The 15,673-nt window shown below is 41.0% G+C and overlaps 1 protein-coding gene across 1 annotated transcript; it reads left to right on the top strand.

Annotated features, from left to right (window-relative positions):
• Positions 1–601: 601 nt before the first annotated feature.
• Positions 602–12,213, top strand: ELAC1 (elaC ribonuclease Z 1). The gene is made up of 4 exons (XM_042455844.1): positions 602–723; positions 4,349–4,528; positions 5,316–5,783; positions 10,437–12,213. The coding sequence occupies exons 2-4, from the start codon at positions 4,372–4,374 to the stop codon at positions 10,904–10,906; spliced, it is 1,095 nt and encodes a 364-aa protein (XP_042311778.1). The 5' UTR covers positions 602–723; positions 4,349–4,371; the 3' UTR covers positions 10,907–12,213.
• The last annotated feature ends 3,460 nt before the right edge of the window (positions 12,214–15,673 follow it).

Here is a 15,673-nt window from a genome sequence, read left to right as displayed (position 1 = left end):
CTTTAACTGCCCTGGTTCACTGCTGGGGAATTCTGGGACTTGTAGTGTTTGTGAGACATAGAAGGCTAATTAGAGAGAGCTCTGGTGCTGCAACAAACTACAAATCCCAGGATTCCCCAGCACTGAGCCAGGGCAGCTAAAACTGGATTATGTCTGCAGTGTGTTTTTAACTCATCGAATCATAGAGTTGGAAGAGACCACAAGGGCCATCCAGTCTAAACCCCTGCCATGCAGGAACTCTCACTCAAAGCAATCCTGTTGCAGCTGCATCCACACTGCAGGATTAATGCAGTTTGAAACCGCTTAAAAGTCAGGGCTCAGTGCTATGGCATGTGGGGCTTGGCGAGCTATTTAGCCTTCTCTGTTAGAGAGTTTTTTGGGGAGGCCTCCAACGAAATACAGATCCCAGGATTGCACAGGATGCCACCCTGACTGTTAAAGCGGCGTCAAACCGGATTATTTCTGCAGTGTGGATTTGCAACTGTATCTATTGCTGCATACAGAAGAAGACCACAGCTGCAACTTTTGATTTCCTGCCTCTCGCTTTAAAAGGGGGGGGGGGGGAAATGCCTTGTTTTGAGCTGCTGCTGCTCCTCCTCTTCCTCCTCTGCAAAGTCCAGCCCAGGAACCAGGAGACCTGCTCCCTAGTCCTGCGCTTACCTTTTCCTGAAAGGTCCTCTTCTGGCCCATGCCAGAAAAGAAACAGGATTTTGCAAAGCAAAGGTACTTCTCATCTTGTCCTGGCCCTTCTTGGAGCATTACTTTCAGATTAATTGGGGGAGGAAAAATATATATCATCAAGACCCCTAAATCCTCTTGGAAGCCAGGATGCATCAGACCCAGAAACCCTTCTGCTTTTAAAGTCTGTAAAGAATATATATATTCTTTAATTTCTTTAAATTAACTATTTCTTTAAATTAAATATTTAAATAAATTTAAATATTCTAAAAGCAGAGGCTTTCGGGTGTTTTTAAAGAACTACTTTTAAGGAATACATACACACACACTGCTTTTAAAGAATATATTCTACATACAGTATATGTATGTATGTACTTTAAAAGCAGAGGGTTTTCTGTGGCTAATGCATCCTAAACCTTCCAAGAGGGTTTAGGGGTCTTGATGATATATATATGTGTGTGTGTGTGTGTGTGTGTGGTTATTTTGGAAACCCAGATGTGAAACTAGAAGGAAGGCTGGCAGCAAGGGAGAATCAGGTGCGTAATCAAATGGGATTCCCAAGCGAAGGTGCAATGGGTCTATGCCTAAATCTGAAGCTCCAGCGACCTTGAAATAAATTGGACTGCAAGTCCCATCATCCCCACCCATGTTTGACAAGAGCGCTGGGACTAGCTTTGGATGGTAGGAGTCAGTGATGAGCCTGTACAATTTGTAAGAGCCATCAGTATTTGTATTCAGTGATTTTTCTTTTCTTCTTTTTAAAATATTTTATTTATAACATATAAAACAAATGTAATAATAATAATAATAATAATAATACTGATTTATTTATATCCCGCCCAATAATGTAGAATCCGGGCGGGTTGCAGCAATAAAAAGTACAATATAATTCAATACAAATCAACAAAAATCAAAAGAAAAAAATACATTACAATTCAAATAAAACTCATAATTAATCCCTTCCCCAGCCCCCAACACAACTCCAAACAAAGCAATATTAAATAAATTCAAACATAACATAGTACCAAGGTAAAAAAAAAGAAAAGAAAAAATATATAAATAATACAAAATACAGTACAAGGCGTAATAACTTATAATCAACTAACAATAATCGACTCTACCCTGTACATATTAATTGTATTCTAGTACATGGTTGTAACCTTGCAAAATAACAATAGTCTTCACTCTTGATAAAAAAAATCCTGATGCTGACTCTTAACTTATGATGCTTTCTGCCTTCCATTGTTGCTTCTAAGTCATGTTATCACCACTGTTCTTTGAATCATTAAACTGTCCTCAGTGGATCTGCCTATTAAAAACCACAAAATTTCAAGGGAAAAAGCTGTAATAAAGGAAAGGGGAAAAAAGAGAATAAAATAATGTTCGTATTGCAAAGCACTGTATTATCAGAGCTTGCCGATTCTTCTTCCAGTATTTTATCACTGGTAATCATCCATTCTCTGTTTCAGTTAATGAATTTTTTAAACTACAGGTACATTCATGCAGTGATTTTTCTGATTCACAAAAATCATCTTTAAATGTTTGCAAATGACATTTTGTTACCGTTTACAATTGCATTTTGCAATGGAGTTGTTGTTTCATGTGCCTTCACATTGTTTTCAACTGATGGTGACCTGAAAAGTGGCGGATTGGGGCCTCAGCGGATGCCACTCTGGCCGCTGAGGCCCCGATCCGGTGGGGAAAGGGGCGGGTACAGGCCGCCACTTTTTGGCGGTCTGTAACGCACCAAAGAAACATTAACGTGCATCTTTTTACTTTCGGGATTTCAGCAACAATGCATTTCCAATATTATTTTATTTGCGTAACTGCGTGTGCTAATCATTCATGCAATTACTTGCCATTTTTGCTTTATTTGCAGGATGCTTTAAAAGTGCTTTAATCTCTCTTTAATGCTGAAATTAGCTCCAGTGTGATAAACTCCATAGACACCTTTGCTTTCTGATGGGTCAGTGAACACAAACTTTCTTTCATGTTCAAAATTATTAAAAATAGTCTTTAAAATTACTTCCAGGCTATGGAAATTACATTGCAGTTGAAGTTGCCACTTCAAATTTATCCTTTCTGGCGGTAGGAATCTCAGCCTCACAAAACCCCATGACAGATTCACCTTAGGGTCCCCATAAGCAAAAAATCTAGTTGAAGGCACAACAACAACAAGATAAATCATGCAATAATAAATAAGAAGTGAGGCTGAGAGTGTGTGACTTGCTCATACAGAAGGAGGACCAGTGCTGCACTTCTGATTTATTGTAACCCTATCATGGGTTTTTCTTGACTAGTTTCCTCCCAGGGGGCTTGCCATTGCCATCCTCTGAGGCTGAGAGCATGCAACTTGCCCAGGATCATCCAGTGGTTTTCCCTGACTGAGCGGAGATTTGAACCCTGGTTTCCAGAGTCCTAATCCAACGCTCAAACCACTACACCACACTGCCCCCTACGATTTCATTATTATTGCACAGTTACTGGTGCGGAGGAGAAAAAGTATTTGTTGGATTTTCTATTCCATTTCATTTGTGAAAATAATATGGCTGGCCAATTGATTTCAATGGCCCCGAGGCCTGGAAAGGGGTGTTCTTGGGGCTTCAAGCCCCAAGGACACCCTGCGGCAGCGGGGAGGAGGAGAAAGGGGCCGCTTGGCCCCTTTCTCCCTTGCGTCGCTGGGCGCAGCCATCTAAAGGCTGCACCCAGTGACGCAAATGGCAAAAGAGCGCACTATGCGCCCCGTATAGAGGCGGCACAGTTGTGACGTCGTAATGGCGGCGGCCGTGTGGAACGGCCGCCGCCATTTTGTGAACGCTCCATGCGTGCTAGGATTGGGGGTGTCCGGAAAGGATGCCCCTTTCTAATCCTAGCATGCACGGAGCGCGCACTTGAAGGCCCGTCTGTAACGGGCCTATGTGACCACTTTAATGGTAGGTTTTGTGTGACGTTGTGTGAAATCGTTTTATGTAACTACATGATTTTTCCAGGATATTCATGAGATAAACTCCCAATCTCCTTTATGTGATAAACTCAAATGTCTCAGCCATCCATGAAAAGTGTTTTGGTTTTTGGAATATTTTGGATTTTGGAATTCCAGATCAGAGAGACTCAACCTGTAGTTTGGGATTGTTAAAATCCAACTCAGATTTCTGGCTTTCCAGTGTTATTGACAACCAGAGTTAAAGCACTTTAATATGACTTGTACTGCCATGGTTCTGTCCTATGGAATCATGGGCTTCATTGTTTAGTGAGGGATTTAGAATTCACTGCTGGAGACCTCTAGTGCACCAAACTACAAATCCCAGGATTTCATAGGAGATACATTTGGCAATGGAAGCGGTATCAAACTGTGTTGTGTGAAGGAGCCCTCATGTAATACAATATTGATTTATCTAATTTATATCCTGCCTTTCTTCCAAAACAGGACCCAAACTGGCAGCTGAGAAGTTAACCAGTAACTAATATCCAGGGAAATAATTTGCATAGTTAGTTGGGAATAAATCCCATTGAGTTCAATGGGTCTTACTTTCTAGTAAGTGCATGGAGGATTGTAGCATTCTCAGTACCTTTTGAGGTCTGGTAGCTTTTTTTTTTTTTATTTTTGGAAACAGGTTGACACTGTGGCAAGCAAACCAAAAATAAATCAAATTTGCACATGTTCCTTTAGGTGCTACACTGCCTCTGAGTAAAATGTCAATGGATGTAACTTTCTTGGGGACGGGTGCCGCATATCCATCTCCAACCAGAGGTGCCTCAGCTACGGTAGTTCGTTTTGAAGGAGAATGCTGGCTGTTTGATTGTGGCGAGGGGACCCAGACTCAGTTCATGAAAAGTAATCTGAAAGCAGGTCAGTTCTGGATATTCACATTTTTCTGTTCTGTTTTCCATGGGAAACATGACAAATATGCCCCCCATGACCCCACAAACACTTTGTCCACTCTGCTTTAAGGTCTTCCACAGAAATCTAGCACAGATGTCCACAGAAATCATAGATCTGTCTGAATGAAAATGTTTTTGCCTGTTATCTGAGAAACCAATTTAGCTTCTATGGCAGGAAGTTTTAGACGTGACTAAATTTTTACCACTGTTACTGAAGCCCAAGGAAGAATTACCGAGGCCTAAAAACAAGCCTAAAATAATGTAAACCTATACAGGTTATATCTCCTGTATCCAAAATCTATTCCAAAATCTGAAATATTCCAAAAAACAAAACTTTTTTCATGAATAGTTGAGATAGTGACACTTTTGCTTTCCAATAGTTCAGTGTATACAAACTTTGCTTCATGCACAAAATTGTTTTAAATACTGTGTGTAAAATTACCTTCAGACTATGTGGTTAAAGTGTGTATGAAACATCAAGTGTATATGAAACATAAATGAGTTTTGTATTTAGATTCCGGTCCCATCTCCAAGATATCTCATTATGTACATATATGCAAACACAGATATTCTAAAATCCCAAACACTTCTGGTCCCAAGCATTTCATATAAGAGAGGTTCAGTCTGTATTATTTCTTGGTCAGTATAATCTTTTCTCTGATGCAAGCATACATTTTCCTCATGTACTCTCTCTATTATGTGTTTGAAGTCTCTCAGTTTGGCCTCACTTGACTCACTGTTTTTTACATTCATAGGAAGAATTACCAAAATCTTTATAACTCATCTTCATGGAGACCATTTCTTTGGTCTTCCTGGACTTCTATGTACTATCAGCCTCCAGAGTGGTCCTGCCACAAACAAGCTTCCAGTAGATATTTATGGGCCACTTGGTCTGAGGAGCTTCCTGTGGAGAACAATGGAGCTGTCTCACTCACAACTTGCCATCTCTTATGCTGTACATGAACTGGTGCCCACACAAGATCAATGCCCTGTAGAAGAACGGAAGGAGCTGTCTTTTGTGGATAGAGATGAGGCCTTGTCTAAAGAGATTCAAGGGAGAACTATTTATCTAGATCCTTCTGAAGGCTCGTACCCCTTGGTGGACAATGAACAGTTTGTGATGAAGGCATTCAGGTTATTTCATCGCATACCTTCCTTTGGGTTTCTAGTGGAAGAGAAGCCACGGGCTGGAAGACTCAACGTGCAGAAGCTGAAGGAACTAGGTAAGAATAGCAAGCAATAGCAAGTACATTTCTATACCTCTTATCAGTGCAATTAAGCACTCCCTAAGTGGTTTACAATGTGTAAACTATTTGCCCCCAACAAGCTGGATACTCATTTTAGCAACCTTGGAAGGATACCAGGCTGAGTCGACCCTGAGCCCCTGGCTGGAACTGAACTCACAACCTTGTGGTTTGTGAGTGAGTGACTGCAGTACAGGCATTTAACCACTGCACCACCAGTAAGAACAACCCGGCATGTTTGACTCATAAAACATGTTCTTTGGCTTTGGATTGGAAGTTTGTTGAAGGCAAAATGAGACTTCCCACAAAAGTGTGCAACTATGCTGCTGATAGGATCAGCACATGGAGAAGGAGTTTACTAACAGTATGTAGGATGCTTATTTTTATTTCTTAGATATATTCTGCTTTTCTTCCGGTGAACTGAAGACAAAATACACTATATGGCTCTTCTCCTCCCAACTTCATTCTCACAACAACCCTGTGAGATGGGTCAGGCTGAGAAAGTGAATGACTAGCCCAAGAGCATCCAGAAAAAAATTCAAAAGTCAGTGATGACTTGAACCTGGATTTCCACATTCCCAATCCATCACCCAAAACACTATGCCATACTGATTCCTGTTTTTATCATAGATATCCTTTACATTGAATATGTAGAATTTATGGAATCAGAGGAACCACTTTAACTTTAAAGGCTAAAAGGTGTTGCCACATATAGTCAACTTTATTTATAAGGTGGGGGCAGGTTTTGAGGTCAATTTATGGATTTTGATATAACTAATGGATTAGCATCAGCAACCTTGTGCGATGGCGGTGGTTGTCGCGAGGAGGAGGAGAGGCAGCGGCGGCAGGCCAGAGCAGGCCTGGCCACGTGGAAGAGGAGGGGTGAGTCCCAACCTGGTGACCCCCGAGAAAGGGTTGACTGACCCCTGCTCTAAAGGATGGTTCCTTTATAAGATTTAACGTAAAGTACTTACATTGACCTGTGGATAAGTTGACTCAGTTTTTTGGGGTCAATTTCTGGACTAAAATTTCTAGACTTATACATGAGTATATACAGTATGTATTGTAGCACACCATAGATTGTTCAAAACATTTTACAGCTGCATCTCTGTCATTCAGAGATTGGTGCTATGAAATGTGGAATCAACACTTTCAAAATTAATCTAGACCAGTCCCCTGTGAATGTTAGGTAGATTTTCCCAAACTGCTATAAGTGTTAAGATATATCTTTGTTTCAGTGCCTGATTACACAGGTGTGATGCTAACATCTGGACTGGCAATGTGTCACATAAATTGCTACCTTCAGTTCACTGTGCCTCCATTCTTGAATCCAAAATTAGACACGTGATTCCCGCTTCTGCTTTACAAAGAACCTGCATGGCAGGTCAATATTATGTTGCTATCTGGACAGTGGGATTCCCGCTTCACAGCTCAGGCTCTTAGCCACTACATGAAGTGAAATTCCCACAGGGCTCATGCTGAGCTCATGAGCAGTGATGCCATTCCTCAGCTGTGGAGTGGCTAATATGACTAATAGTTTTCTGAGCAGAAAACAAAAAGAGAGCATGTTGTGGTACTATGGGGATTAATTTACTTACTCTGGTGTGTATTCTTGAAATCTTATGTTTCGTGCAGTGAAATAGATGATGAGCTGTGGAAGGGCATGTCACATTAAACCAATGAGTCTTTTAAGATGACTTTGTGCTTCCAGTTCTTTACTGTTACAGACTAATGCACTCTTCCTCCCCTCTAAAACACACTGGTAATATTGTTTATTGGCTCAAGTCAGAAAACATCAGTGCAGAACTTTATGGTAGATATATATCTGCATAAACATAATGTGTGCGCATGCACAAACACACACACATATATACATGCAATATGCACACATTATGTTCATGCAGAAATGATATATCAATCACTCCCATAAAGTAAAGGGGTGTAGTAGTTGGAGCATTGGACTATGACTCTGGAGACGAGGGTTCAAATCCTGCTCGGCCATGAAAACCCACTGGATGACCTTGGGCAAGTCACACTCTCTCAGTCTCAGAGGATGGCAAGTCTCTTATGAAACTTGCCAAGAAAACCCTGTGATAGGCTCACCTTAGGTTCACCATAAATCCTAAATGACTTGAAAGCACACAACACCCACATATTAGGAAGTATGATTGAATGTAGTGGTAATGAATCAAGACTGAGAGCCATGAGAGAAAGATGTATAGTGCAGATACTGTATGCATATTTTCAAATAACTACTGTACATTCATAAGATCTAGACTCTGGGACCAGTACAGTATATTAAAAGTAACAAAGTGAGTTGATAGCAAGAGTAAGGGTTCAAGAATTACTGAGTGAGTGTGAAAGATGGTACTTGAAGGGATTGCAACAAGCTCCTTTACAACTTAATAGAACTGCTCAAGGCATTTTAGATGCAATGAAACAGATTTTCCCAAGATTTGATCAATCCTAAGGGGTTTTGTTTTTTAAAGAGAGAGCAATGAGCTCTTTAAAAGCGACAAATCCAATCTCTTACCAACTGTAAGGTTTTTTTAAAAAGAGCAATGAGCAGTGCAGGAAGAAACATGAGTTGTGTACAGTTTCTCTTGTAATGGTTGTTATGTGTCTGCAAGTCAACTCTGAATTATGGCAAACCTATCATGGGGTTTTCTTGGCAAGATTTATTCAAAGGTGTTTTGCCATTGCCTTCTTCTAAAACTGAGAGAGTGTGACTTGGTCAAGGTTAACCAAGGATTTCCATGGCTAAACAGGGATTTGAACCCTAAGCCACCCAGAACCCTTTGCTTGAACCAACTATTGCCTGCTGTGATGCTTTTAACAACTTCTTTGCTGATAAAGTCTCTCAGATAAGGGCTAATCTTGACGCCAGTTTTCAAGCAGAACCTTTAGTAGAAGTATCCAGCGCCTCTGGTAACAAGGTTATTCTGGATCAATTCGAGTTTGTGAGTACCGAGGACGTAGACAAGCTCCTTGGATGCATGAAAAAGATGACTTGCCCCCCTTGACCCTTGCCCTTCTTGGTTGACCGTACAGGGAGGAGATGTTATAACATCTGCTCTTCACCAAATAATAAATACATCTCTTCGGGAAGGTACTGTACCAACATCTTTGAAACAGGCAATTGTAAGGCCTTTGCTGAAGAAACCTTCCCTTGACCCCCTATCCATGAGCAATTATAGACCTGTCTCCTTGTTACCATTTTTGGGCAAGGTGATTGAGAGGGCAGTCGCTTTTCAGCTCCAGGCGGTCTTGGATGAAACCGATTATCTTGACCCATTTCAAACTGGTTTCAGGGCGGGCTACAGAGTTGAGACTGCCATGGTCGCCTTAGTCGATGACCTCCATCTGGCCACCGACAGAGGAGATATAACTCTGTTGGTGCTCTTGGACATCTCAGCGGCCTTCGATACCATCGACCATGGTATCCTTCTGGAACGCCTGGGAGAATTAGGTATCGGGGGCACTGTGCTCCAGTGGTTCCGGTCCTATCTCTCGGGAAGGTTCCAGATGGTGAGGCTGGGGGACAGCTGCTGTCGGAAAAGAGAGCTTACATCGGTCGTCCCTCAAGGCGCCATTCTGTCCTCCATGCTATTTAATATTTACATGAAGCCGCTGGGAGAGATCATCCAGAGCCATGGAGCTCGGTGTTATCAGTACGCTGATGACACCCAGATCTATCTCTCCATGTCTCCGACTGATACAGTGTCCTTGATGGGATTAAACTTCCACTGAAGGACAAAGTATGTAGTTTGGGAGTACTCCTGGATCCATCCCTATGTTTATCATCTCAAATAGATGCGATGGCCAGGAGTGCCTGGTATCAGCTTTGGCTGATACGCCAGCTGCGTCCCTGTCTGGACCGAGGGGACCTAGAAAAAGTAGTACATGCACTGGTAACCTCTTGTTTGGATTTCTGCAATGCGCTCTACATGGGGCTACCTTTGTATCAGGTTCGGAAACTTCAACTGATCCAAAATGCAGCAGCCAGGCTAATTACAGGTACAATGAGATTTGATCATATAACACCTATTTTAAAATCTCTACACTGGCTGCCAATTCGTTTCTGGTCCCAGTACAAAGTGTTGGTTATTACCTTTAAAGCTCTAAATGGCTTGGGCCCGGGTTACTTGAGGGAACACCTCTCCCTGCATAATCCTCCCCGCACACTCAGAATTTCTGGAAAACTGTCTCTTAACCAACCTAAGGTGAGATTGGCGTCCACTCAACAAAGGGCCTTTTCGGCCGTGGCGCCCTCTCTATGGAATGCCTTACCTGAAGGGATCCGCCTTAGTGGATCAGTGGAAGCCTTTAAGAAGGCTTTCAAAACTCATCTCTTCCTTCAAGCCTTCCCTCCTAATTCCGTTTAAGAATATATTCCCCTATCGATGTATAGTATCTATGATTCTTGATTTTAATAATGTCATTGGATGTTTTTAAATTTTGGTCGCATTTAATCTATTTTAATTATGTACTTTTAAGATGTGGTTTCTACTGTTTTTATTGTCTGTTTTTAATAATTTCTGTACACTGCTTTGATCGTTGGAAAAGCGGTTAATAAATGAACTATTTATTTATTTATATTATTTATTATTATTCCTGTGCTTTAATTTGTAGGAGTTCGTCCAGGTCCTATATATGGTAAACTGAAAGAAGGTGTCACAGTTGTCCTAGAAAATGGGGCCACCATTTCTCCTTCAGATGTCGTAGCCGAACCTCTCCCTGGAAGAAAAGTTTGCATTTTAGGAGACTGTTGTGGCATGGTTGGAGAAGGAGCTGTGTCTCTTTGTTATGAAGCTGATATCTTGGTTCATGAAGCCACACTGGATGATACCCAAGTGGACAAGGCCAAGGAACATGGCCACAGCACTCCGAAAATGGCGGCAGAGTTTGCAAAGCTATGTAAAGTAAAAAGTCTGGTTCTGTCTCATTTCAGCCAGAGGTATAAGCCGACCAGTCAGATTGGTGAAGGAGATATGGATGTCTCAGAACTGAAGAGGCAAGCTGAGTTGGTGTTGGACGGACAAGAGGTAGTGCTGGCAGAGGATTTTATGACCATAGATATCCCAGTGAAAAAAGCAAGATAGCACAACCGGACTACAAAATAGGAGAAATTTGCTGAACCTACCATCTGACTGAGCCTACACTCATATGCCAAGATCCTTTTTAGCAGGTATATAGTGTGTACATTTACAGCAGAGTTGTAGTGGGTTGCACCCTATTGCAGTCAGTCATACACTGAGCAATAGTGCCTTGTGCTTGCATGTTGTGCAGTTGTTACTCAGTGCAACATTAGTATACTGCTCTAGTACAACTGCTTAAAAATGCAACTGGTGCACATAACACCAGAAAACATAACCAGGGGTAATGTGTTGGCCATACAACAAAGTAAAATAAGATCCAACATCCACAAAACAGTGATACCCTTATTGGAATTTAAATTTTATTTCCTGGACTTATGAATTTCCCAGGACCCACATGGCCACTAGGAGGAGTGGCCCGCATGCATGATTACTCTTCCATACCATCTGAACTGAGGACAACAACCACAACATCTTGACCAAATCCATGCCTATGACTAACATCATTTTCCTCTCTCTCTGCTGTATGATTTTTTAACACTTTTGCCAATGAAGATGCCAGTGGAGCTTTGAAAACTTGCAATATGTATATTGTGCATTTTGGTTGGTCCAATAAAGGTATCACTGTTTAGTGGATTTTGGATGTTACTGTTTACACTAGTGTAAATAACCAACAAGATTCTAAAGGTAACATTTTTAAGGCTCAGTTGAAAGGCTTTGGTTGAAGACCCAAAGAACTGAGTTATGGATCTCTCCTTACTATGCATTTCTGCACTATACATCACATCTCTAGATTCCTCAGTAATGCTTCCGTGGGCTTTAGAAGAACAGATACATCCAGCATAATGTTTAACTCCAAATCTTATTTCAGTGTATTTAATTCCTCAACTTGGAACTGAAAAATTAATGAATAAAGCTTGAGCTCCTTTAACAAATTACATGGAAGCAAGCCCCACTGGAAACGGCAAGTTGTACCTTTGAGTAACCATACATAGGATTTGGTTATATATATTTAGCTGTAGTTTTTGGCTTCTTAATATTGAGAATGTATTGCCTGCATTTAAAAAAAAATCAGCCTTATCATAAATTTGAAGAAGAAACATTTTCTAATTCCATGTGGGACAGCAATATCTTTATGATAAAAAATGAGAACAAATAAAGGGTTCATGATTATGCCAAGCAGTTTGAAGGTGACTTATTGTTACTAATGTCTGCATGTTCTTTTTCATGAAGCTCTTTTCAACTGATTAATATTCTGCTTCTGCATTGTTAAGAAACCACAGAAGAAATACAAATAAAATATTGGTTGTGATTGCCTTATTTTTTCAATTGGCAACCAGGTGGGCTCCATTGTGCCAGCAATCCAAGCAATAGCTTCTCACTGGTCATAGTTTTAATGTCACAGTGAAGACCCAGGATCTTTTGCTGTGTCACAAAGACTACTGAGAGTAGGATGAATCCTACATTATGAAGCACCCTGAGATGCACCACTTAGATTGTATGATGTCTACTCTTGGAGAAAATAGATAACTGCTTAGCAATGAGAATCTGGTCTTGATATGCGAGGGTGGGGAGGACATAAATTGGGGAAAGAGGCTGGATGATTTATGACTAGCCCTCCAAGGGGTTGACTTATGTTGGGAGGAGTGGCAGGGTGACCAGATGTCATAACTGCGAAGGAGGATAAGTCACTACAAAGTGTAGCACATTAAAAAAAACCTTAGAACATTACCAAATAAAAGCTAAAAAACTAATATAAATTACATTTATTTCGTGGTTTGTTTATAGCTACATTACAAATACTGTATTTTATTATATATGCAATATTTTTCTGGTGAGCGTACTCATTAAAACGACTTATAGAATCAGAATTGGAAGAGACCACAAGAGTCACCCAGTCCAACCCCCTGCCACTGAATCTACATTTAAATTATTATTTTCATTTGTAGTTTTCCATTTGCTCTCATCCTTTCTGCTTCTTCCTCAACCTAAATCTCAAATCTTCGCCCCCACTTCCCCTTGATGCCACTGATCTGCTTCAACAATGCAGATCCTCCTTTCCTTTCCACATCTCTATCAGAAACAATAAACAAAACCACCACATGGTCAGCCACAATCTTCTCCACAGACTCTTGCAGTGGCCAGGACAGTATTAAATTTGTTGGGCTAGAGGCACCAGGTGACACAAAGACAGGTTGTATGGCTAAAAATAAAGGACATTTTGCAATTCTGCCTGGACCCCTAGTTATAAGGCTGAAACGTAGGACATGTCTCAGAAAAGGATGACCTCTGGTCACCCTGAGGAGTGGCCATACCCTAGACATAACCCCCCCCCAACCATCTATGGGTCATTGCATATCAGATTTCCCTGGCTGGGGAGAATGAACTGAAAGACTCAGCTGGTAGGTGTATACTTACAACCCATGCTTGGTTCTGGCAGACTACCAGCTCCATGGCTTTCCACATTATATTTTGCCTTTCTCCCATAACGGACTCAAGACAGCTTGCAGAAAAAGTCAAAACAACATATGACTAAAACAATATGTGGTACAGAAGTCAAAAACCATCATATTAAAATAATTTAAATGATTTAAAATACACATCAAACAGTTTGGGGGAGAGGAGAGAGTGTTTAGATTTAGGCTCCTGTCACGGTGGTCGTTTGCTGCAGGAAGGAGGTAGGCTGAACAGCATTGAAACCTTTGTGGATCCTCTAAAGATGTCATGCCTCCTTCAGGTCCACAGACCACAAGTTAAGAACCACTGTGTTAGAGGATGAGCAAGTGAAAGTACTTCTAATTTTGTGGGTGACGCGATCGGTTCTGTGGTGACATTTCCCAAGTAGATGTGTGGGCAGAGTTGGCATCTGGGTAGCCCAGATGCCAACTCTGCCCACATATCTACTTGGGAAATGTCATCATGGGACCTAATCACATTATGCATAATATTAGAGGTACTTTCACTTGCTCATCCTCTAATGTGATGTGTGCCACCCCCTGTCAACAATGCCCTTCGGCACTCTGCATTGGGCAAACAAGTCAGTCTTTGTTCCAGAAGATAAATGGACATAAACCAGACATTAGGAATGGGAACAGACAAAAAACATTTGCAGAACACTTCATTCTCCTGGGGCATTCTATCTCTGACCTTAGGACAGTTGTTCCTGAAGAACAACTACAACGAAGTACAAACGACGACTAGAAAGAGAAACAGCAAAATTGGAATATACTGTAACTACAAACTCCAGTCCTTCAACAGTGGGCTGAACAGTAGTCTCTTCCAATTCTATGATTCTACTCATAACACTAGTTAGCATCCTAGCCTCATGAGGGCTGTGTTGCCCAGTTTATCACATCTCCTTTCTGTTTCCCTGACAGCATCACACTACATACCCATAGCTCCCTCCACTATTCATATGGCTATCTATTCACCTTGGCTTTAGGTAACACCTTTCCTCCTGCTTTTATCCCCTAAGGAACATTGTTAAAACTGAACATGTCACCTCAGCACCATGTCCACAAGCTTTGCATTTCTATTGCTATTCACACAATTCATGGTTACAACTTCATTCCATGCATCTGATGCAGTAGACTTAAGTCAATGAAAGTGTATGCTACCAACTCAAAGGTGCTATCTGATCCCTTTGCATATTGAATATTGATTGGACTGGCATCAAGAGAATCAACTCCTTTCCCTAAAAAAACAAAAATACTGAAATAAGACTGTTTATGTCCAGTGGGAGAAAAATACCAAGTATAAGTATACCTCAGTTAACAAAGTAGCTGGTCCTTATTTCTGTAACACAAAAAATTGGTGCTGGTGGCAGAAATAACATGGAAAGAATAGGGATAGATTCCTAGACCACCACCACACACAAAAAAGAGCTTAACATGTTCCAGCAAACCTTTCATGCAAAGCTAACAATATGAACTTGTGAACTAGGTCAGGTAAGTCTTGCATAAGGAAAACAACAAAACTTTGAACCTTCCAGCGACCACTTGAAAGCTTATTCCAAAATGCATTCAAGAATATTTTCTTCTTTCACCAGCTTCAGTTTTTCTTATGCTTTCAATTTGGTGGCCAGACTTATAGATCTATACTTTTTAAACATAATTTCTTTCTCTGTCGGTCTCAAAGGTGCTACAAGATTCCTTTGCGGAGAGCACACTGTTACATCTCAGTTTCAAAGTGACACTTCTCCCTGAATTCTTTCCACACTTTATCTTCCAAAAACCCTACTAAGAGCTCTTCCATTCCCCACTTCCTAATAGGTCTATTCCTATTTCAATTCCCACCTGGCTGTCTCTCGCTTTTTTAATAATCCTATCAAACTCTTTGCAGACAAACTTCTGGTTTTTATCCTTTCCCTCCTTAGCTTGCTGAAGGTTGGCTCTTCCCATTCTTGCTCTGCTATTTACTTCATAATATCACATTATGATATCCTTCTGTAAGTCATACAATCTCCAGATGTTGTTGGACGACAGTTTCCAGCATTCCTCACCAATAGCTATGATGACTAGAACTGCTGGGAGTTGCAGTCCTAAAATATTTGTAGGAGTGCAGGGTCTTGAATTGAGACTCCTTGTGGGCCAAACAATCCCCCTCTCTAAGACAAGACGAGATTGTTTTCAGAAAGCTGGACCAAGTATCCCTCTCCCCAAAAATCTGGATGATCCAATTTCATTTACTGCACCCTGTTTGGGGATAAATCAGTTCTGAAGATCAAGAATATAGTCCAAGGGCCAAGCAAATGAATAATGGCACAGAATGGCT

Source organism: Sceloporus undulatus, chromosome 2 (genome assembly GCF_019175285.1).
Source record: "Sceloporus undulatus isolate JIND9_A2432 ecotype Alabama chromosome 2, SceUnd_v1.1, whole genome shotgun sequence".
NCBI classification, from domain to species: Eukaryota; Metazoa; Chordata; class Lepidosauria; order Squamata; family Phrynosomatidae; genus Sceloporus; species Sceloporus undulatus.
The sequence above is the reverse complement of the archived record's forward strand: the minus strand, read 5'-3'. Positions and strand labels throughout refer to the sequence as shown.

Bases quoted from the DNA above. Each gene is read 5' to 3' on its own strand.
- ELAC1 (XM_042455844.1), top strand. From the start codon at position 4,372: ATGTCAATGGATGTAACTTTCTTGGGGACGGGTGCCGCATATCCATCT. The intron at 4,529-5,315 runs GTCAGTTCTGGA...TTACATTCATAG, and splicing joins GAAAAGTAATCTGAAAGCAG to GAAGAATTACCAAAATCTTT. The intron at 5,784-10,436 runs GTAAGAATAGCA...TTTAATTTGTAG, and splicing joins GCAGAAGCTGAAGGAACTAG to GAGTTCGTCCAGGTCCTATA.